Source organism: Rhea americana, unplaced genomic scaffold, assembly GCF_003343005.1.
Source record: "Rhea americana isolate MKP2758 unplaced genomic scaffold, rheAme1 scaffold_11, whole genome shotgun sequence".
Classification (NCBI taxonomy): domain Eukaryota; kingdom Metazoa; phylum Chordata; class Aves; order Rheiformes; family Rheidae; genus Rhea; species Rhea americana.
Genome location: NW_028185150.1, coordinates 8,408,631 through 8,432,376, shown reverse-complemented (window position 1 = coordinate 8,432,376; position 23,746 = coordinate 8,408,631). Strand labels below are relative to the sequence as shown.

The 23,746-nt window shown below is 35.9% G+C and overlaps 1 protein-coding gene across 2 annotated transcripts in view; it reads right to left on the bottom strand.

Moving 5' to 3' along the window:
• Nucleotides 1–23,746, bottom strand: part of ALDH1A1 (aldehyde dehydrogenase 1 family member A1) — a 48,821-nt gene that overhangs the window by 13,956 nt on the left and 11,119 nt on the right. For both annotated transcript variants that reach the window (XM_085312467.1, XM_085312476.1), the window contains 6 exons: nucleotides 22,207–22,325; nucleotides 12,023–12,127; nucleotides 7,621–7,761; nucleotides 4,237–4,366; nucleotides 3,168–3,229; nucleotides 1,077–1,205 (listed from right to left, as the gene is read on the bottom strand). In XM_085312467.1, coding sequence (XP_085168593.1) covers nucleotides 1,077–1,205; nucleotides 3,168–3,229; nucleotides 4,237–4,366; nucleotides 7,621–7,761; nucleotides 12,023–12,127; nucleotides 22,207–22,296 — 657 coding nt within the window. In that variant the 5' untranslated portion in view covers nucleotides 22,297–22,325. The remainder of the gene's footprint in view (nucleotides 1–1,076; nucleotides 1,206–3,167; nucleotides 3,230–4,236; nucleotides 4,367–7,620; nucleotides 7,762–12,022; nucleotides 12,128–22,206; nucleotides 22,326–23,746) is intronic.

The window sequence follows — 23,746 nt, the reverse complement described above, 5'->3', positions numbered from 1 at the left end:
TGTATCAGAACAGATACTTTATTAGACTCATGTCAGAACAGCTCTTTTCCCTGTAAACTTGCTTTTCTACAGAAACAAACTTTTTGATATTTGCTAAAATTTAATAGAGAAGATATCTCTAAATATTTTCAAAAGCCATCCCTTCTTCTTCAGTATTTTCTAATGACAAATTCTGCATAATGCATTAACGGAGGGATTTGGCTTCTTAATAACACTCACTCGTTTAGTCCCCTCTATCTGCACTGAGTATCAGGGAGTAGGCAGCCGGTGCATCCTGCTGAATCACTGCTTTGAAGCATTTCAGCATGCTGAAATGTGCTAAGTCATTGCCATTAGCACTTTGGAAGGTCACTGAGCTGGCGGTTGTTGGCATCTGCACTGACTCCTCGAACACGTGAGCTTACGTTTGTTGACCTTATGGGGAGGCAAGATAGTTAAACTATTTCACTGATATTCTCTGGCGTTTGCTGGGCTGGGCACAATAATCAAGGTTGCTTTGGAACCACTGGGGAAGCTGCTTTATTCCCTGTTCTCAGAAGCACAAGGTGTATCCTTCTCCGGTTTCTGTGTGAAGAGAGTTCATGGGTTTGGCAGCAGTTAGGTAGTTTAGTTTTACAGCTCTCTGTTAATCATAAACTCATACGGATGAAATGTTTGTTCAGTTAATAATTATTATTATTATTACTATCTGTACAAACAAGTCCCTTTCTGTGATAACTATGCTAATAAAGTTGCTGCCACCCATCTCTAAAAACCCTGCTCTTGACTTCTTGTTTGCTTTTGACTTTGAAAGGTATGGCGCTTTTGTAACACACAYATGTTTGCCAAGGAATGGGGTTTACTAAATTGCTATTGTGGGTTTTTTTTGTGCTAGGACTAGGCTGAAAGATATTCATCCTTTTGCCCTGGTTTTGCTTCACTGCTTTCAGTAAGGCGAGTTCCATAGCACAAGGCTAGACATGCAACGCAAAGTACTTGCACAGAGCAGCCGGGCTTGTATTACTGCTGTGGCATTTCAGCCGAAGTATTCTCTTACATTTCTGAGAAGTGCAAAAACTTGGCTGTTACCGACTTACCTCTTTAATTAAGGATCCCATGTAAAGGGCACTCAGTGGAGTTTGTTCTGCTGGTTTGACAACCACCGTGTTTCCACAACAAAGGGCAGGGGCGATCTTCCAGACAAACATAAGCAATGGGAAGTTCCACTGAAAGACAGATGAGAAGGTGTATCCTGTTTCTAATACACCACCAAATTGCTTTTGCTTTTTCTGCAATAATAACATGAATTTTCAACTGGGTGGTTGAACTCTTTGTTGAACTCTTTTCAGTGTGAAGATATTTTGAAAAAGCAACTGGAAAGCGGTGATACACAAAGACCAGCAATTTTGGTACATATGAGTCCAGGGGATCCAGAGGGTTAGTTAAAAGCTCAGGAGACAATAAAAGCATGCCTCTAACAAAGCTTGACAAAAAGTTGCTAGATTAGAGGTGAAGTTGGGAGTTTTGCTATCTTCTTTCTTAAATGATCACATCCGTCATCAGTTCAGCCTTCTAAGGGAGATAAGGTAATAATTTGTAACACTGCCCTCTTCACTGGCTGCGTCACTGGCAGCTGTCTGTCGCAGTGAGCCCAGCCAGGCTGCAGAACRGCTGACTGCTCAGCCCCTACGTTCAGTCATGTGGGTCACACAGTGTGGCTGGGGCACAGACTGGGTGGGTCATTTCTGCCCCTTTGAGAACGCTCTTAGTGGCTGTGGAGTACTGAACCCATGAGCCTCACCACAAGAGACACCAAGGGTCTTACATCCAAGAAAGAGGGAAAAAAGGCTATTACCCTTAAAGCCTGGAGAAATGCACATATAAAAAAACAYGAAGTAGCACAAAATAAGGGAGTACAGAGTTTCCTAGGTCTTCTTGAGTAAAGTAGAATTACGCAAGCCGAAGGGAAAAGCAGAGCTAGTTGAAGTGTTTTGCAACATTCACATAATCCACCAAGATTTTGTTTATATAAAAAACCTCCAACTTGAGGGGTTCATGTTTCAATGGAGAGCAAAGAAAGATACACTTAGGAGTCCTTGAATATTTTATAAGGGTGGCCAGTGTTTACACTAACAGCCAGCTCTTATACTTGAAGGCTACAATTTTACTTAAGAGTCACCACATCTAATGTGTCTAGTTCATTATCTTGGCTCTGAATGCTTTACTTGAAACAGCTCATGCCTGACTTGCAGGGGAACCCAGAATAGCAGCTCTCCTGGAGGCTCCATCCAAATCCTTTATTCTGACAACCACCTGTGTAGTGGTCTGAAGGGAAGTTAAACCTCCAAGCTCAACCGAAAGACATTGGGAACATGCGTGGGACCCACAGGTCTGAGCTGACCTGGTGGACAAGCTGACTCTTTCAGAAACTGGTAGGCTGTCAAACAGGCCAGGTCAGGTTGCCCACACCCTGCCATGTGCACAGAGGTGGGTGGATTGGGAGTGTGAAGTATTGTAATAACAAATAACAGCTATTCTCACAACAACCCATCAAATCTGTGCAGAATTTACCAAAGAATCTCAGAGTTGAATTGCTCAGGGTTTTGGGTATTCAGACTCAAGCAATCCTTTTTACTCCACTTGGAACAAGTAACCTAAAAAACTGGGAGTTTTGACACTCTGAACAGGAGTTTGGGAACATGTAGCTCAATGTTACTGAGCTTATTTGACACATTCTTTGTGTCATACATCAGCAGGATGTATGAGTCTTAGCAATAAATAAAGATCCCAGTGGTCTAGGTGCTGTACAAAACAGAATTGGAGACACTCCATGTCCCAAAGAGGGACATTTGTAGGCTGTAAATATTCACCTGTCTTACTAGTTTATTCCCAAGTTTTTCAGTTCAAACAGAACACATATCTGTCTTTCAAAGTAATCTATCGATCAATCTTTTGAGATTTATTTATTTTTTCTGTACTCAGGGAAGAGGGAAGTGAGTGTGGACAGGTGAACGTTCTTTAAAATACCATTTTGCAGATTTTGAGGAATATTCAGAGTAGTCTCTATCTTATAGGACCAGAAAAGTTCTAACTGGTAATGTTWCACGTATCCATAGGTACAGTCAAAATTTCAAAAGCAAGTTCATTTACAATAGGAACATTCAATTTGATAAATGGCTTCAACTTACAGGAATAATTTGGCCGCATACACCAATGGGCTCATGTCTTGTAAATGTAAAAAAGTTTCCATCTAGAGGAAGAAGAAATAAATTAGACATTCAGACAAAGCATTTAGGAGAAACCGTTAAATAAAAAAGATAAACTTGGATACCAAACTTAGCTGCGTACTATTTTATTTATAAGTGACATTTTCAAAATTTTAACTATGCAACAACAATCAAAAAGTACATCTGGATTCAATCTCTACTTTCCTCATAGCTTCAAAGTTGGATTCTGCCAATCTGACTAACTTGCTGCAATGGTAACCCTGCTTCTCAATATGGTATGCACAGAACACCAATGGACATTCTTTGTTTCTTTTTTCTTCTATCACCTTTTTTTGGAAAGTTCTTTTTTAAAAGCTACTTGCAATCCAGATACATATCAGACATTTTTTAATATTAGATCTTAGCTTAAATCAAATCCATTAAGTATAAAATTCACTTTGTTTCAGATAAACATGTGTTCCATTAAGCCTAGTCTAGGCATCTGCGTGATGCAAAAAGTTGGAAGTATTTATCACTGTAGTGTTCCTTAATTCCTTCTTTATTACCATCCCTTTTTTTTGCTCCTGAAAAAAAGGCAGTTAGACACAGTGTTTTCACAGAGCTAGTTAATAGGAAGAGGGAATAGAATGGAATTTCAGTAAAATAAGAGAGTATTTCCTCATTTCTATCTGCTGAAGTCTTTCAAATACACTATAACTGAAGACTATTATTGCATTACTGTACCGTCATGTAAACTACACTTTGTTATGTAAAAGAAACCTATTGGTTTTTTGATGTACATGCAGGCTAACACCTTTCTAGTGAGTAAGGAATGTTTATTAGTGGTTCAAATAAATAAATTTGAATAACTACATTAAATATGTGCAGAGAGCACTATAATAAACCTCAATTAACCTACATTTAAATCTGTCTAAAAGATTTTCCTTTTTAAATTTTTGCACGTGGCATCACTTTTAGAACAGGTATTTTTTTCTTAAAAACAGATCATATGGATTCAGTCCTGTATTTTGTTTTTCTCAAAATTACTTACCCATTGGCACAGTACGGCCATGGTTTTTATCAGCCCAGCCTGCACAGTAGCGTAATGTTTTAACACAGGCACCTAAATCCATTAGGTAGGCAGTGGAAAAGAGTTTCCCACCATCAATGGCTTCTATTGTCTGCAGAAAGCAACAATTAAGAAGTTAATATCAAATATAAACATTCTTATGTCAGTAATTTGTCGTATAGCTTTCAGTTGTTCAATTTTTCAGTTTTTCTACAATCATCTAGAATATTAATTCTTCTCTGAGGGAGAGTTAACTTTTGAAGAAAAGCCCAAGCAGGCAGTTTACAGATGAGAAATTTTCATAAAGATTTATTCTTAGCAATCTCTGCAGATAACTTGGTCATGGTACATTTGAAATGAAAGAGGTTCTGAGAACATTAAATTCCTCCCAGCTGAATCAGAGAAATGTCTCTGATTTAATCTGAATGTTCTATAAGTGTAGATGAAAAGAACTACAACTAGGAGTCTATGAGTTAGTTGATGTAAATAAAATGATTGGTCCCTGTCACTCTGTGTGCTTTTTGCACTGACATCCAAGGTAGGTAATAGTTTCCTGGCAATGATTATCACACATATTTAGGCTACTATGTTTTTTAATTACCAAGGGACACTTCCTAGGTGCTTAATGAATGCATAAGTGGCAAATTATATGAGCAAGAAGACCCAAAGCATGCAATAATAGTACCAAAATAAACCCTGAGTCACCGGATGAGGAAAGGAAAGACTTGAGCCCTCAGGAAACTTTAGGGAAGAGTAAGGTTATATATATATATATATATATAAATGTAGAAGAGAATCTTTTCATTGGCTAGCTAATAATTGAGTGTACTAATTAGTCAACATGAAGCCATCTTTCCATGCCTGGTAAATGTATATCCAAAATCTTAACCTGTAGAAACACAATTAACATGTATTCATCTACAACTTTTCCATTGACCGATTCTGTTCCTCCCACAGTGCTCTAATGATCCCACACTGATCCCAGCACTGAATATGGTGGAATTACAGCCAAATTTAGAGTGTATGGTTTGGATTAGCACCATTTTATTACCCCAAATTGTTGGAAAATTTAATTAAAGACTATATACAATTCTTAAATAATGTCAACATCTTCTTGATCCTCCTAGAAAATTTTCCCCAAATTTTCCAGCCACAGAGACAGAGGGGACTTCGGCTTCATGGACAATTCTGTGAGGATGCATGGCAGGAGAATCTCAGTTTATCTTATTTATCAAGATCTAGTCAAATTCTGGAAATATTCTTTTCTTTTGAAATGCAGTTTTCAGGCAGAGTCTATAATCTGATCTTGCAAAGGTATTATTTCACCTAAATACTTCCTGTATTGTGCATAGTATTAGTTAAGTGAAAGGACTGCAGGAAGAGAGCAACTAAATGGAGAAGCCAGCAATGCTTGATGGTTTTCAACAAGAAGGAACTGATCAAATGAAATGTACCCTTGCTACTCAAGATGGTAATTCAGCCCTGTCTATATTGTTTACTTTCTCTTTGGCAATAGGAAAAAATTCTTCTCTGACCCTAAACTTAGGAACTCTAACTTTGAACATCACAACAGACTGAAACTTTAGAAACAAAAATCTTTGCAGATCTCTCAGTAATCTACTAGGACTTACTCTTCCAGTAGTCTACAAAACTGTTCAGCCTCCGGAGCTTGTGAGACAGGCATCTTATCATTATATGAAATAATGAATGGAACAATTTTCATCCTGGTCAAATGCACAAGCTTGTGAAAATGTATTTACAATGAACTTTGGGGGTCTAGTCTGGCCTCTAGTGGTTTACAAGGCTGATTTTCATTCTCTCTCTCCTGGCTCTGTGGCTCCTTGGGTAAACTGTGAGTGGATAAAATCTCTTTGGGTAACTCAGACTATTTGGGGGGATGAAATAGCTCAGCTAGAAGAACGTTAGCCTGAAGATCTAAAGGTCCYTGGTTCAACCCTGGGCTTCAGCAAGGGGGGTCCTTGTTGCTGCAACCCTGTCTAATAGGTGACCCTGCTGAGCGGGGAGGCTGGACTAGATGATCTCCAGAGGTCCCTTCCAACCTTACTGATTCTGTGATTCTATTCTGATGGAGTCTGGAAAGCACTTCATTCAAGCACACCTTACCTAAAAGGGAAAATTAACCAGTAATGTATTGAAGCTGTGGGAAATAAAAATAAAGACAGTAAAATGGAACCAAGGGATGGGCTCTGGAGGGAAGGAGTACTTTGCGACTGTAAAAATGGCAAATAAGAACAGAAACCGGCTGCTCTGCTTCCTTGAGGAAGAAAGATTATTCCCTTTCCTCATTGCAAGTGTAATGTCATAGGCTGTATGACAAAGAAGAAAATGCCAGTTTATCCAATATTTAGCTGGCAGGCAGGCAACTTTTCCTATAAAGTGTGCAACTCCTTTAAAATGTAGTCTCTCAGTTCCAGTAAACCTAACATTGTTAAAGGTACAAAGGATAACCACCTGAATTTTCTCCTTAGCAARTTAATTATCACTGCAGATCAAGGTGATAGGATTAATTTAGGGAAAGAATTTAATTGAAGAAAAGTGTAAAACTGACAGTTACAAACTTTGAAAATTTGAAAATATAATAACATGTATTAGGATTACAATCACATCCAATGACCATCCAAAAAACCCCATATATTATAAAAATAATTATATTTTATATGATATAAACCTCAGTTCCAGTGCAAGTATCTATCTAGAATAGAGCCAGAAAGAAACCATGGACAATTAAATCCTTTTAAAAATTTTTATGTATTTTGGAGTTTTAAATTTTACTAGCTTATTGTTGATGCTATTTGTAGCAAATGTCTGAATACTTTGAGTAGTGATTAACTCAAAGTGATGATCCTGAATGTTCGATGCTCCTTATGCTTTCTTAAATTTTTGACACTCTTCACAGAAAACAGAGTTCACCTTCGAGATAGTGCAAACAAGTATCACCTCAGGTTTCTCCTAGTAATGACTTGTTTTTCCTGTAAGTATGGAAACTTTGAGCTGAGCTGTGATTTAGGCCTTGTGATTTAGGTCTTGATTTAGCCAAGTGTTAAGCACATCTTGGTTGCTACTGTGTCCTTAACAATAAACAATTTAAACTGCATTTGTTGTAGGGAGCTTAAGCATTCTCTTAAAGCTGATCAAACATTTAAGCACTTTGTACCCACCTTTGGGGCCTTAGGGGAGCAGAGTACAGGCTGGTTTAATGAGGTCCATTTGCAATACAGAGCAAAACCAAGTATTGAGATAGCCTGACTTTCCAAGGGATAGTGCATGTTACCCTTGCTGATACCTCTTTTCTTTAAAATTCAGGGCCCAGASCTTTTCTCCTTCTTTTTGTTCACTTGTACTTACTGCAAGAATTAGCCGGTCTCTTTCAACTAAATCAGCCAGTTTATTCAAGAGCCTTCCTCGTTCTGAAGCATCCATCGTTCGCCAGGGTGAACCAAGCTCAAAAGCCTTTCTGGCAGCTTTAACAGCCTTGTCTACATCTGCCTGTGGGGAAAACAGGGAAAATTTTATGATCAATAATTGATTATGTCACCCAGTTTTGTTGTCAAACATGCAAGGTGTTTTGCAGAATAAATAAACACTCATCCCATTAGAAAACTTTAAATCCAATCAAAATTAATTTAGCAATTTTGTAGTAATAAACTAAATGTATGTTTTTCTTTCCTTTTCAAAGATTTTCGCTATCATTTCAGCAATGTGAAATCATATGAGAAACAGATGGGTTCTCAAAGCTCCTAAAATAAAAACATATTAAGGAACACTATTTTTAGTTTTATTTTTTCAAACCTGTCCATCTTTTAGCATCCATAATTGGAGATGTACCCGTAAGTTGTATTACCTCTGCAACTGAAGCTCCTCCACATTAAAAAAAATGCCCAAATCTGCTAGTTAAATTTTTAGGCAACCAACATAATCTAAAAAATCTGGAGATGAAGACTAGTTTAGAAAAATCTGTTCTGTAAAATGTTTTGTAACATGAACACACATGTATTATTGGGAGACACAAATCATTGTATTTGTATTTGAAGACATTAAGGAACATAAGTTTTTAAAATAATGTGAGCAACTGACTAGCTGACTAGGTTTAAAATGCTGAGTCTAAGCAGTCTGAGCATTATCTTTACATTAAACAAGTTAACTTCTCAGACTATGAATGTTTTCATAGTACAATTTATTATTTAGTATTTGGCTTTTGCTATAGTGAAGAGACATACAATAAATTACATGAAACTCTTCTATATGTAAGAATGTCCTGGAATATAAAAAACTCAGTTAAAAATCTCCTGAGAAATAGTTCTAAATACTTGAAATTTTCTGAATTTCATAAATCTTGTAAAAGTTTTTCTAGCAAAACAAAAAAGAGGTTTATTCTAGTCTTTTATTATACATTAAAACAAATAATAAAAAAAAAAGACAAATCAATCTATGGCACATTTCCCTGAAAAATGTGCATGCATTCTTTAAAGGATTTCTTTTGAACTTTTTTTGTGTTGCTAGAGTCTCTTCTGGGTAAATCACTATCAAGGTGGACCAAGTCAGCAAAGCTGATTGAGTCAGCACCAAAGTCAATTGTTTTTAATTGTGAATCAGCGCCAGAACTTTTAACTGATTTTGATAACTAATAATTAATTCTTCTTAAAAGGATAAAAAAAAAAAAGCCTCAAATCTTGCCTTAGAAATCTGAGAAATCCCCAMGCTGGCACAGATTTGTAAGGCAGGAGACTCTCCAGAACTTTTTCGACTTGTAAAGATGGGAGATTTGGGAAAAGGATGGATCAGAAGGATCCATCAGCTGCTTCATCATTATATAATAGTTCCAGCCAGTCACTTTTATCAGGTAGATGAAACCTATCAGATTAAGAAGGATTGCTTTTCCTCTGAACTGTCAGAATCTCATCAAATACCTCATCACTTATCTGTGGACTGGAAAACTATATTCACTTAATAATACTTTCTTATTTTCTTATATTTAACCAATGTCAGCATTCTAAAGCTTTTCAGTACAACAGCTTGGGATGTATGCCTTGGCCTGTAGTATCTGGCATTTATAAGTACTGGAAAAGAAAGAACAAGCTGGGAACTTAAGTAAGTCATACCTTCATGATTGGTGCAAATTAAAAGTAAATACGGTGTCATGAATTCTTTTTACCACASAAAGAAATAATTAAAAATCAATAAAATAATTTTCAAAACTAATTAAATTCTGCGAATGTAAAATAAAAATAAAAAGATTTTCCTCAACTATATGAAATTAGACTTAGGTATGTAAATCTACACTGAGAGAATCAAGACTGATAGTGCCTTGCAGAGCTGATTGTTCTAATAGATTTTTATAGATTTTTTTAYTTTACATCCCACTGACCATTTATTAAGCAAATGCAGTCCTTTATTATTAGCAGGGGCCTTTAGGATTAGGGAATGTAGCTTGAAAGAGCCATTAAACTGAAAGGAAAACAGTTCCCACCCACATATGTGTCTGTGCTTTGTAATCTCCACTTGTTTTTTTTTWAAATACCACTGCAAGGCAGTGTACAGCCCTTTGTCAACTCTATTGTACACATAAATTAAATTCCTAAAATCTCTTGGCTCGTTATCTAAAGACTAGGCTCTAGAATATTAGGTTCACAATGACTGTGTAATTTACTAGATTTGTACATTTCACTTGGCAATTTAGTTAATAGCAGTTGTCATTACACATTAGTCTGCAAAATTACTGGAGAGAAAGCAAACCTGTGTGTCGAACAGTATTATCTCTTTATTTAATGACTTGTTAGATTGCTTGTAAAGAATGAAAGCTACAAGAGTTTTGAATGCTAAGTGAACAGTTGCAGGTCATGAGTAATTTAATTTGAGGATGATCAAATATCAGGCCAACCTGATTTGCAATGTAATTTGATTTTCAAAGACTGAACAGAGAAGAGGTAGAAGGGGTAGTATTTTACATCAAAAGCACCTATGATGTGCTAGTGTGATACAATTCAGCATTTAACAGCATACTGATGAAATTCTTTGGCTGAAGGTAGAAAGAGCCTGAAAAAATTTCAGTGAGACTGATCTCTAGATACAGATACCAAGAACTAAAAAGCGAGAATGAGACATTTCAAGGTTCATGCTCAGATTACAGAAAGTCAGATTTATGCAAATTTTGCCATCTTTTGTATAACAAAAAGTTTTTAAAAATATCTTCATTAYGACTTTCTTGATACTGGCAGCTTGCATGATCTGTGTTGACAGCATTAGGGCTAAAGTTTATCAGGAGATCCATGACAAAATTATAAAATCAAGTAATTGAGATTCAACGGGAAATGAAAGTTGAATTCCTCAAAAAGAAAATTTAATTTCAGGGAGAATCTCAATACAGAAAATTAAAATATCCTGAAATAGACTTTGTTATATCGGTAATAAATTGTGTCAGTAAACTGGTAAGATAAGATACTGCTTATAGGCTTCATAATAATTCTCATGGATAAGGAGGGTCTTCTGTTAAACTATTTTGCTGTTAAATATAAAACAGATTCTTCAAACAATTCATTATAGGCATGCATACTTCTTGATCAAAAATGAGCCCTACTGAAAACAAATTGAATGTCAAAAGTCATTTTGTAAGAAATGTGAACAAATATTTCTGGCTTTTGAATGTGGAAATTTGCCATTGGTGGGAAGGTGTTGAAAAATAAATAAATATTTGCTTGAATTAAAGCATTAATTATAAAATGAGTATTATTTTCAAGCCCAGCTAGCAGGTTGTTTTTTATAGCTGTCAACTAGAAAAAGAACATTCGCTTCTAAACTTACTTTCTCAGAGTTTATCCAAAAAATTTCTTTGGTCATCAGTTTTGAAACTGTTTAAGCTGCAGTGTCTGTTCTTTTTAAACAAGTACCCTCTACTTGATAACATGCGTTTAAACTATACAGTACCACTATGCAAACTCTTCTCAAATTAAATTTACCTAGAATGATGAAAATATATATCTGCTTATTTGAGTGCTTAGGTTTTCATTGTAGCTTTGATTAAGCTGCATATATTTGTAATTTCTCACTAAGAAATCTCATATATATCAGAATGAATATTTGTTTGTAACTGCAAACAATTTTTTAAAACCTTTTCTTAAAATCATCAATTCAACATGTAAATCAGTTTTCATGGAATTAGTGTCTATTTGTTATATAACCTAAATCTTCACAGTGTTTCTAGTAGTGTATTCCAATATATTTTTTTGGAAAAACACCTTGCTGAAGGAGGCAATACTGAGAAGACAGAAATTCACAGCTGTAAATGTAGCTAGTCATTAACATTTTCTCAGCATTTGCCTATCATGGGAAAATACTAAGATTTGTCTACTTTATTATATAATTGGTAAAGAAAGGTCTTATGTAATATGCACTTTGAACAGATTACATTACTGTGTAGGGAAGACAGGTGAAAAAATAGCTAAAATGACAGTAAAATCACTGGATGCCACTGATCAAAGATAATAGACAAAAATTAGCAAAAAAATTTTCTTCATAATTTTCTTCATGTGTGTACAGTCCTAAGTGTAAACAGGTTTTCCAGTGTAATTTTACACACAAGATTAAATCTTAGTAAAAAAAATAAGAATTATGTTGTCAAATGTAGGAAGAAGTAGATATATCTCCACCTGAGGTAGTATTTTCCAAGAAAAAATAAAAATGTTGCCTTCCTGGTTTTAAGGTTCAGAATTATATTCAAAGATAAGGTTAAAAACATGAAAGAAAATCCTACCTTGTCACCTTCTTCAATATCACAGATTTTCTCTTCAGTTGCAGGGTTCAAGACTGCAAATTTTTTACCACTGACTGAGTCATGCCACTCATTGTTTATAAATATCTGCAAAGGAAAAAATAAAGCAACATTATTAGTAATATCTATTATTAGTAATGTCTATTATCTATTTTAATGACTATTGTTCATAATTGAGAGCTGTCTGGTTGGCACCTGAATGAAAAATTTAATAGTTATTTCTACATTATTCTGAAGAAATGAGTGCTCATATAGGCAGTTAACCAAGAATAGCTTTTTAAAATTAACTTCCTATGGAGGCAAGCCACTTTCATTCTCCACAAGATATTTTCAGTTTGTCACATATTGTGAAAAGATGCTGGTTCGTAAAGGTCCTTCCTCTGTCAAACTAAGGTTTGCAAAGTACAAGGGAGATACAGTCCTAAGTGATCTACCTAAAATTATCCACCTTTTACTCTGCTCACTGATTCAGTAACTGAGGAGGGCCTTTCTGCTTCTGCAGAAATAAACATGACCCTACAGAAATAAAGTCAACAGTTGGGTTTAATGTGTGCAGTTCACATAGTATCTTGGAGAATGCCATTTTATACAGCTTTCCCTCACTTCTTTTCTTTCTCCCCCCCCAAAAAAGTAATCCCAACAGTAAATGGTAGCATATTTTCCTGAAACGAAGTTCATTTAGACAAAACATAATGTTATAATGTCAAGCACAGTTGTTTGTATACTTGTCTATTTCCATCTTGCAGGAGAAAAATAATCAGAGATTAGGAGCCAGTTTTATTCTTCAACAAAATCCTCTAGGTTTGTGGACTGGTGCTCATTGGATGTGATCATAATCAACATTTAAAAGCAGAAACATAATTCAATTAATCTTTTATGGAAGAAATAGAATCTATTCCATCAAATAAATGGAGGAATCCCAAATTAAGAGGTAGTTTTCAATGTGTTTGCCAAAAATGCACTGTTAACATAGATGGAGAAATCCAAGACCATCTTTGCAATTGGTAGCAAGCACATTTTAGACACATGCCAAAAAAAAAAAAAAAAAAAAAAAAAAAAAACAGAAAGGTCTTCAATAGTGTGAAAAAAGTTCTCTGTCATATACCATGGTGACATTGCAAATAGTTGAATTAATTCATTGATTAAAGCTCAGATTTTTTTTTTATTATTATTATTACTGTCTTTTTCAGCCTATCCTCCTTTTACAAGGAAGGGAGTTTTTGCCTTCCATACAATGGTCTTGACTTCCAGATCGTAGCTGGTGCACATCAAATATTCATATTGACCAAGCTAAAAAAGTCCAAGAGCCAATGAAATGGGGACTTTCAAGGGTTGCTCTTGAGATGATAGCGGTGCCTAGCTATGCATATTATCTGATACACCTAAATACTCCCTAGCTGAAAATGTACAAGAAACAGTGTGATCTCTGATCATTGCTTAAGAAGCTATTTGCTACTCCTCTTTTTGGAAGAATATTTACAGGATCTTGACTTGAACATTTTCTCATCACAGAGGTCATATGACGGATGCCAGATGTGGAGTTATAATCATATGATCACAGTCCTTCACTCTGCCTGTGGGTGTAGTCGCACGAACATGCAGCGAATGTGGCTGCTGGCATTATATGTGCCCTCGCTGCTGGGCAGGATTACAGCAGAYGGTCACATTTATGGGCAGCTCTTCTCTCTCCTTTTCCTACCTCAGCTTTTCGCTCCAGCACATTAGGAATTCAACTCTCTTGACCTCTTTGGTCTTCAGGTGAAGTTGCTTATATTATACAACTCAGCTTTCAACGAGATGGTCTTTGTGTGACAGTTTTGGCTGTCATTACTGTATAACCAGTACGACTATCTTCTCCTCAAACCAGTCGCAATCATTTGTTGCTATTCAGTGATTAATTAGCAATTTCCATCAATGCTCTGATTATCTCCAGTTTAATTGCCACAGGCTCCAAATCTTTTGTCTGCCTGCTATCAGTCTGCTCTCCCGACTTCCATCCAGTGGATAGGGATAGAGGGCAAATATACACCGGGCATTCTGACTGTCACTACCAGTTGGAATATTTTTATTGGAACGGCAAAAAGCATCACAGCAAATTAATAGTACTTGTGTCCAACTTGACAATCTTTCATTCTTCATTCCAATTCTGAGGATCGCTGTTCTGTCTCTGCCCTGATTTTCTTCTGGAGAGCGCATCTTGTTTTTGAATTTTCTTTCTCTTTCTTGGTCCCTTTTTCTAAGCTGCTGCCATCAAGTTGAACTTCCATATTCCATGCAACCATATTTTGTTCATTTAAGTGTTTTCTCATGACTTTACTTGACAGAGATGGGAGCAAGTCTAATAATATTAAGCACACACAAAAAAGCTAAAATTATGCTTTCCTCAATCTCACTAGAATATTCTGTTTTTTTGTTTAGCATCATTTTATTTCAAGCTCTTAATAAAGGGCCAAACATGTAGTTAGCAATTAAGCGTATAAAAGCAACAATTGCACAGTGGCTGGCCCACAAAGTCAATCATAACAGCTTACCCAGCAGCAATGAAACTGATACCCAAAGCTCATTTAATAACTGCTAGGAACTGTGTCCTTATTCAGAGATTAAGCTTTTAGGCAGGCTGAAATCACAGTGTGTACCAAAATTACTTTGCATGGCTGGAATGAACACCATCCCATCTTGATTGAAACGCTGCTGGTGCACATATAATAAGAACAAAATAAGACAAAATGGGAATTGTGGTTTCCCATACTGAACTTTTATGATCCATAATCTTTCACAGTATAATAGTACCAGAAATTCAAATCTATACTCTTTTATATGGGGATAAGTAGTTGGTAAATGGAATATTATCATAGAAGAAATAATTAAATATTTGAATTCCTCATTAGGTCTAAATGAAAGCAGTGTCAAACAAGAATATATCCTCCAAAGACAGCACAAAATCCTTTCCAGTTTGCTTTTGCTCTTATTTTGTTATCTGTTTAGAATAGCTCTTTCCTGCTCCTCCGAGGTCTGACATTCTTATTTAAGTTTTGCTATACATCCCTTAACACTACATCAAAAGAGTGTTTTAGGTGCAAGAAGTTCTGCATCCATGTAGATTTTTTAATTACTGGTAAATCCCATCTGGGATAATATGACAGTTGACACAATCTATAGAAATTAATCTGCTTCCACGTTAAAAACAGAAAAAAGAAATATACCACAGAAATTATTACTGAAAAATCCTTTCTTTCTGATTCTATAGGAAAAAATATGATACCTCTCGCACCACTGTAAAGATTATGTCTTCTAAAACATTTACTTTATACCTTTATAAAAAGACCATGATACTGTTGAAGTTTCTCTTTCATCATGTTGAAGATGATACAAAATGAACTGATTCAGCAATGGGTAGATGGTAGAGAAGGAAGGAACAGATCTATTAAAAATATTCACCATCTTAGTTGCAATTACTGAGATATTACATAAAACAACAAAAACAATAGCAGGGTAAAGGCCAAGGACTTCTGGGTGAAATTTGAGTTACTTATCTCCGCTTATAAATTCAGAGTGGAATCTGGGCCTGATTAGTAGAAGTGCTCGATCTGTGCTATCCTAAAGGCTGCCATCTTTGAACCACTACTGGTAACATTTTGAAAAAATTAATTTTCTCTTTCTAGTTCTGTAAGTTGTCTTAAAAGAGAAGGGAAAACTTCAACAGAAACCTCAGTGGAAAGACCAGGTGRTGAAAAGAGGAGGCTGTGTTTGGTGCTGTGTAGGTTGCTCTTTAAAGTGGATGCTGTTATGTGTACAGTCCGATATTACCATTAGCGATCGTCTCTGTCACATCCCRCCCACTCTAGGTTGAGGGCACTGTTGGAATGGGATCACCTCTCTGAGCTGCCCCCACTCCTCTGTTTGAGCCCACCTTCCTCCTCGCTGGTGGCCGCCATCCTCGTTTCCCGTAGGCTTCCGGCACCGTTGCACTGCCCGTCCCTGCGCAAGGCAGGCGTGAGCACAGCTCGYGCTCCTGGAGATGCCAGTGGGCTCCCTGTGCCACCATTGCTACAAGGGTATTTTATTCCCTGATCAAGGCTTTCTTCGTGATCACGGTTTGAAACAACCATCTTGCCCCACTGGTTAATAACTACGCTGTCAAAATAAGACCAACGAGTAGAAAAGGTACCATTCCCATTCCTCTCCACCAAGATAAAACACTACTGCTGCTCATAACAACAGGAATTTCTACATTTACATAGAGAACCAGGAAATACTTTGGGGTATGCAAATCAAAGTAAATAACACCTGAATCAGGTAAAGGCAGAGACAAGGCACAATAACTACAGGATAAATACATCCTGTTACACGGAAGTGCAACATAAACACAACCACCACAASCCTATATGTTATGAAAACGGGAAACCTTTCAGGGAATAGATGTTTCTGCATACTATTGAAATTACTTATACTGACTCTCTGTGCAGTTATTAATAACTGGTGAATAATTTCATAATGAACTGCCAAGGCCAATAAAAATGGATAGGGTAATAATTTGCTATTATTATATTCCTATACGTTTGAGTTTGTTTATATGTGGGTACCTTATATACAACATCATTGTTACTTTTAGCTATCAGGGTTGGCCAGCAGAATCTTAACTTATCAAAAGCTGTAAGGAGTTAAGGGATATATGAGTCCCTGGAAATTTCAGTCATCTCCACATAAAATTCTGATTGCTATGAAAGTGTAAAGATGGCAGTTAAATAGTTAATATGAAAAAAGCCATCTTTAGTAACTAGTTACATTGCCAAGAAAAGAGACAAAGTAAAAGGTAAATATTAACATAACACTGCTATGATGTTACAGTATGCCAAATTCATATCTGTCTGTGAAAGGAATAATAGTAAAACATACCATTTTTGGAAATTTTGAAAGTATTTGTTTAAATACTACATTTATTGCACCAACTGATATCACTCATGATATTACTTCAGAGTATCTTTCTTATTAATGTTTCTAATACCATTCCCTTTCAAAAAATAACTTTATTACTTTAAATATGTACACAATGTTGTATCTTGATTATATAAATCAAACCGTCCAGATGTCTTCTCTAAATTAGATGGCAGTCTTCCTTAGGCAGGTATGAAAGACAGAAAAAGAGAAAGAAAAACATCAAAATTCTCCATGTAAGCAGTATTACTTATGTTGCAGGCAGCTGCACTCCCAGTTGTGTGAGAAGCCCTGCTCATTTAACACTGAGGAGTATATGCTGCAAACAAACAGGATGTCTATTACTAAATCCAGGAAGCATGATGTCCTAGCCAAAAACAGTCTCTGGCTTCGTCTTACTGAAAAAAATATTTGAGATTGTCTTGCAACAGGTTACATTGATTTTTCTGTCAGGCAGAAATTGTTTTGCAGCCAAAATCTAAATTTTTTTTGTTTGTTTAGCAGACACAGGTGCAAACGATGCACTGCTCTTCTTGGACCCCCTTCTTGTGCTGGGGGTTGTCTATAGTGTCTATAGTGGTGTCTAATACACCCCACAGAGCTTAGGACTGMAAACTTATGTGGCAAGAACTGACATCTTAGAAATACTGTTGCATGCATTTTGTAACTGCTACTTCATTGACATTTTTAAGAAACAGCAAATAAAAATTTATAACTTTTACCCTTCTTGGCATTAGATGTGGAAATTAGCTTTTGATATAGATGATGCTGGACACTACTAAAGCTTTGTACTTCAAATTAAGCCCAAGTAACAGCCTATTGCAGTCAAAATGCTTTTGATTGGTTTTATTTTCCGGTGTCAGAGTATAATAAAGTCTTGATTCTCTGAATTGATTGATTTAAATTCAGATAATCAGATATTGAGCTTCTGCCATTTGGGGCTTATGTTATCTAGAAGACTGAAGTGTTTCTGTCTTTGTTTAGACAGTTGATTTGGTCATTTAAGTGATCTGAGCAGAGAATTGGGAGACAAGACCTGTTCTTTTCTTTTCATCCCAGTGTTTTTTGTTTTTTTCCTCCCTTCAGCCCTTGTGTATGTTGCAAAGACAATGAAATCATTTTCCACATTTTGCAAAGTATTTGTTAGCTAGAAGGTGCCCTATTTGTATCTTTATTATGGAGGGAAAGTGTCTAACTCAGGACAGGTTTGTGTCAGGTGGAACATGCTTTAGCTCTGTTGGGAAGGATTTCAGGACTCTGCCTTAGATGCCAGCCCTTAGTAAAGCATAGCTCATTACAGCATCTCCCAGAGATAAAGATCCCCTTTTGTGGGCTCCTATTGTGCAAAGTCTGTACAGGATTTTCAGGCCTCAGTGCTTCTGTAGAAGTAAATTAAAAGTTTTAGTCAGTTGTGCTGCCTGGAGAAAATATTTCATTTTTCAGTGCTGCCAAGATCCTATACATGGTCCCATATTCAGAATCTGTCTATAAATTTATTCTTCAGTAGGGAAGAATTTTTATTATAATGTTATTTTTATAATATATAAATGATACTGCACAGATCTAGTCAAGAAAAGTAAAGTAACAATAAAAAATGTGAACAATTCAAACTGACCTAAAGGTGGCTTTATACATGTGCAAGGATATGTCTAATCTATCTTCTCTTTAGCTACTAGTAGTTTTGCCCAATACATGCAGAAAATGCATAATCTCCTCCCGCTATGAATCTGCTGCCTGATAATCTACAACTGTCTTGATAAAGCTTTTCTTTACAATGCTCTTCAAATGCGTCCAGTTGCCTGTTGTATGTAGGGCTAAATGTGATCACCAGGTTTTAACAGCTGTTCAGCTGACTCTGCTCACAAGCTTTCTAGCGCAGATGGTCAACCAGTAAGCCAAACTGCCAGCTTTTCTAAAGGGCGCACCAGGAATAAGAAGGGTGCAGACCCGTTTAATTCAGCATTGCTCAGGTGAGACGAAGCACAAAGCTAAGAAAAAGTTGATGCCTATTCATACATGCTCTTACAGTCTGCAAGAATTAATAGTTATTCTTGGGTTGACACTGCCAGTAAATCTCGGAGCTACATCCATATGTGAAAGAGATCTACGGCCTAAGAGCAGATCATTTCAAGTGCTATCAGCTCCAGTTTACTTCTCCCAATGTTTCATTAGGTCTCAGCGCATTCTTTAAGCAGCACTATTAGAATCAGTGAAATTACTTTTATAGCTTCTCAAGGTAAGAAATTGTAAGCCTTAAATAAATATTTCCTATATATTAATATAGAATACCCTCTGTGAAGTCTTTCTTTTTTCAAGTTTTCCCTTACAAGAAGTTGATGTTTCTTATTTCACGTGACAATTTTTGGTTTCTCTGAGAACTGTATTTTACTATTGATGCAGGCATTATGTTTTACTTCTGCAGTGAAATAGCAATCAGAGACCTACCCTTTCTATTTATTATTTGTTTAAATTTTTAATGTGTTTGTTAGTGGCTTGCTATTCACAAAGTCTGCAGCATTTAAAAAAAAAAGTTGGATTGTATAGCAGTGTTACAGTTGATTACTTTTACCGCAGACATTGTAATTATTTTTTTTCCCTTTCTCCCTTCCCTTCATTTTTGATTGTGAGTACAACCTACATAATACTTGGCTGCAACTTTTCTTCCTTTGAGGTGGCTTACTATGCTTTCTGGTATCCCATAAGGAGCTTAGTAACAAAATAGTTTGCTGTTTTTCTTCTCCAAATGCAATTTAACAACCTAATATTTCTCTCAYTAAGGGAGCATGATAGGGCTTGCTATATTATACATATTATATATATTATATATTCAAAGAATAATAACTAAAATAATTTGTCAATCATTGTCTAACTCTTCAGAGCTGAGTAAGTAAAATATTTACTAGTATATTTGTTGCAGCCAGCTACCAACATTGAAACACTCTTTGAGTTCAGTAGACTATCTTTAAAAGAGATTCAGATAGGAAAACAATTTAAGATTGCATTATGGTTCAATCACAGAATCACAATAAATTGATAAAATTTAATTCTTGAAATTCTAATTCTCTGTAGTGTGCTTAGTTTTATGCTGTATGCGAAAGGCATGATGTGAAATATATCAACCTATATGCCCTCAGATGTATAGAAATACTTAACTAAAATAACTTTATATAAAGCCCAAGCTGATTCCTCTTGTAGAAAGCAAAATAAGGAGAGACTTAACTTAAGAGGACTTAAACTAAGTGCTTAGAACATCTCCTGTATACTTCTCCCCGGACCCTTGTGTGATGGCAACTGACCTTACGTTGTTATATACAAGGAGAAGAGTGAATTCCTGAAAGTGAGGGGCTGCTGATGCTCAGGGTACTTCAAGTGGCAGGGTTAGTGTGTAAACACTAATTAACACTTCTCTTATCTTGATCCTACAATGGTCCAACACAACTCATCAAAGCAAACCCACAGGAGAGGAACAAGGCAGGTAAAAAGACATAGAATGGAAAGGCTATTGGAAAGTCAGTCCAGCCATACTAAGGCCATATTAAACTGCTGGAGGATTGCTGGATATGTCGCTGATGGGATGAAATTTCTGTTATCTCTTCTCCCTCCTCCTTCACTTTTGTGGCTTTTGAACAATAGTGAAGAGATGAGGAAAGAACTGCAAAAGGAAAGCTTTTGCAAGGGTATATTTGATTTACTCAGTTATGGATCTATAATTCTGCAAATGCCTTGCAATTTTTGTTAAGGAATGTATTATATACAGGTTTTGATGGATCTATATTGGAGATAAATATGCAGTTTTTAAGCTCTATTGTCAAGGCAAAAAAAAAAAAAAATCTAGATGACACTCTCCTTAATTCAAAATATAGAAACTTCTGCCACACTGCCTATCTTGTGGTTTTCTTTAGTATGTCTGATATTAATGAAGTAGGCTCTTGTCTACTAAATATTTTAGAAGGACAGAAAGGTTTATTGGATTTTTTTTGTCATGTTCAATGACAGCAGATTTCTGAGTTGGTAACTAGGTTTAGTAGATGTTTTCTGTTGGAAAATACAGAGATTGACCAAATATCACTGTAGCTTTTGGAACATCACTGTCCACTAGGAACTAAAGTATCTTCTCTGAATTGAATATTATCACCCCACCTCCTTTTTCTTTTGAGCCAGGAAGAGCAGTAGTGAGCTATCACATGGCAGAACTACACTGTTTTCCCAGTCTGTTAAATATTTACAAACTAAGGTCCTGTATGCTTTATTTAAGAAAGGTATGCATTGAAATCTGGGTAGATTTTCACATTAAAAGTATTAAATGATAGAATGGAACAGAATTCAAAGTCTAGGTAATGGTCGAACACTTAAGCAACTTGCTTTTGGAAAAGAAAGTTAGTAGTGGTTCTAGAAACGTAAAAATTATTTCATTTGCATCAGTAATGATAAAAAACCCAGAACTGTAACTGAGTAATCTCCAAAGAGAAGAGGTTCTTTCTCATCAATGCTCTACCAGAAAGTTTCAGAGGGCAGAGTTTCAATATTTTTGCCAACAGTTTGTTCAAAGTTCTTGCAGATATCTGTGTACTATGGCTATCAAACAGGTAAGKAGTCTTTTAAAGCTGCAAATGCAAGTCTTCTTTATCTGTGTATTTCTAACTGCTTATGAAAAGAATAATAATAATAGTATTGAGTAATTAGCAGTGATAGCCTTATTCTTTTTATTGACAGTTATTTGCTTAAGTAAAAGCAAACTTACTATCTCTAAAATATATGAACTTCAGTTTCTTCTTCACACATCCATTTCCACATGAGCATATTTGACATAACTGTGTAAATATGCTTATAATATATTGCAATATCATAACATTTTAATTTGGTATTGCTTTTTGGAAAAATAATAGAAACTTTTGGTTCTTTGCTCCATTTAGACTTTCTAGGAAAATTATCACTACAGAAACTTCAGGGGGTGTGTTAGGAGGAATAACCCCCTTACTATGAAAACATAGAATAATTCTATCACACTTGCACATTCCCTGACACACTTACATGCTTCCTGAAATTCTTAGGCAAAAGGATCACAGAACATTAATTACTAACAAGTACAATATCAGAAACAATTGGAATAAACACTTTAAACATACTCCTGACTTAATTTTACTTCAATAGCTCTAATAAAATTAAATTAGCACATCTCACACTCTGAACTGACTACATAAGAAAAGTTAACAAGCACAAATGCTACTAACCTTAGTGTACTTAATTTTTAAATCTTTGAGTGGTTCTGGCAATGCCGGATTAACCAGAGCAGGATTGCTGTCTGAACCTTGTTTCTTCATATTTTCAGCTGAGAAGTCTGGGGACGTTCCTGAAACACAGGTGAAATGAGGTATCAGAGAAGCACAGTGATTTTTGTCCTGACTGAGCCTTTAGCTTTATTTGTGCTTTTTTATCTGTACCAGCTATAGTATATTTGCATACAGGAATATGATTGGATGAAAGAATTCATTGCAAAGAGAAAATGACACTACTTATTTTTAAGACCAAGAGCAACAGTGTTTTTGCCGAGCTGAGACCTCAGCGAAGTAGATTCTGTTGTAGCAATCTGCCTACCCAGACACAATATATTTCTTACTGGAAAACATAGTCTTACCAGTAAAATTGTTTTTTTTTCAGTAGGTGGGTCCCCAGATTTTAAGTGGAGTTCTTTGCTTTCTTGAAGGCAGTTCTGGAGGTAAAGACAGACTTTTTATCTCAGGGTAGAGACTAAGCCCTTGCTGTAGAGCTAGTGAGAATAATTCCCAGAGCTGTAAAGCATTCACTAAAAAAACAACCAGTCGAGGTTGTACTGTAATATGCTCAGAGTAAATTATTATTCCTGTAATTAGTACCTGCTGCATAGATCATAGAGATAGGAGATGACTATGGTAATTACAAAGCTCCTCATGTGCTTTTCAAGTTAACATGGAGGTGGGACAAAGTTGATTGATCCAGAAAAGCCTTTGTGAGTAAAACCAAACACTTACTATATTTTTCTGGATAGCGCCACTGATTGTAAGGACAGAATTTTTATCACAGTATCTCTTGAAAAATCTGAGTTTGTGCCTGCCAAAGGACTTATTAATACACAGAACYCTTCTGCTAAAGGTGGAAGATACTGGTGCATATATGTCCAGTTCTGACTATTGAATGAGAAGCATATCTATGGTACAGTCAAATCTCATTACAAGGCACATGAAACTCCTTTCTTCATGAACTTCCACCTTTTCTGAAGAATGATATCACAGAAAAAAATGGGATTTTTTTCCCCCCTGAATTAACACTTATTTTTGTATGCTAAGGTTTTATATATGCACAGAGGATTTAAGCCACAGAAATAAAGAGAAATGTCTTATTGCTTTCATTGAGACTACACAGATGCTTGAAGAACTCACTGAGATCAATTAATTCTTGTATCAGGACTCATCTAAACCATCTGGAAATGGAAGCTTTGTTGCTTTTAACTGATGGATGATATAGGACATATCGTGAGATTAATCTTATGATGCATTAGTTATATGTAACATACTTTCTAAATTAAAGAGCATGCTATAATTCTCATTGATGATTTTTGTGTTTGGACAGATGATTGTAGCAAGAGTTTCTGGCTTTTAGAAAACTCTAAGTAATTTCTGGAAAATAGATGGTCCAATTCTCAGAATAACTTTCTCCGAGTGAGATGTAAAGAGCTTCAGGGACCTGAGCAAGTTTTGGCCATCCACTTCTTCATGTGAAAAGAGGGCTCCAGTT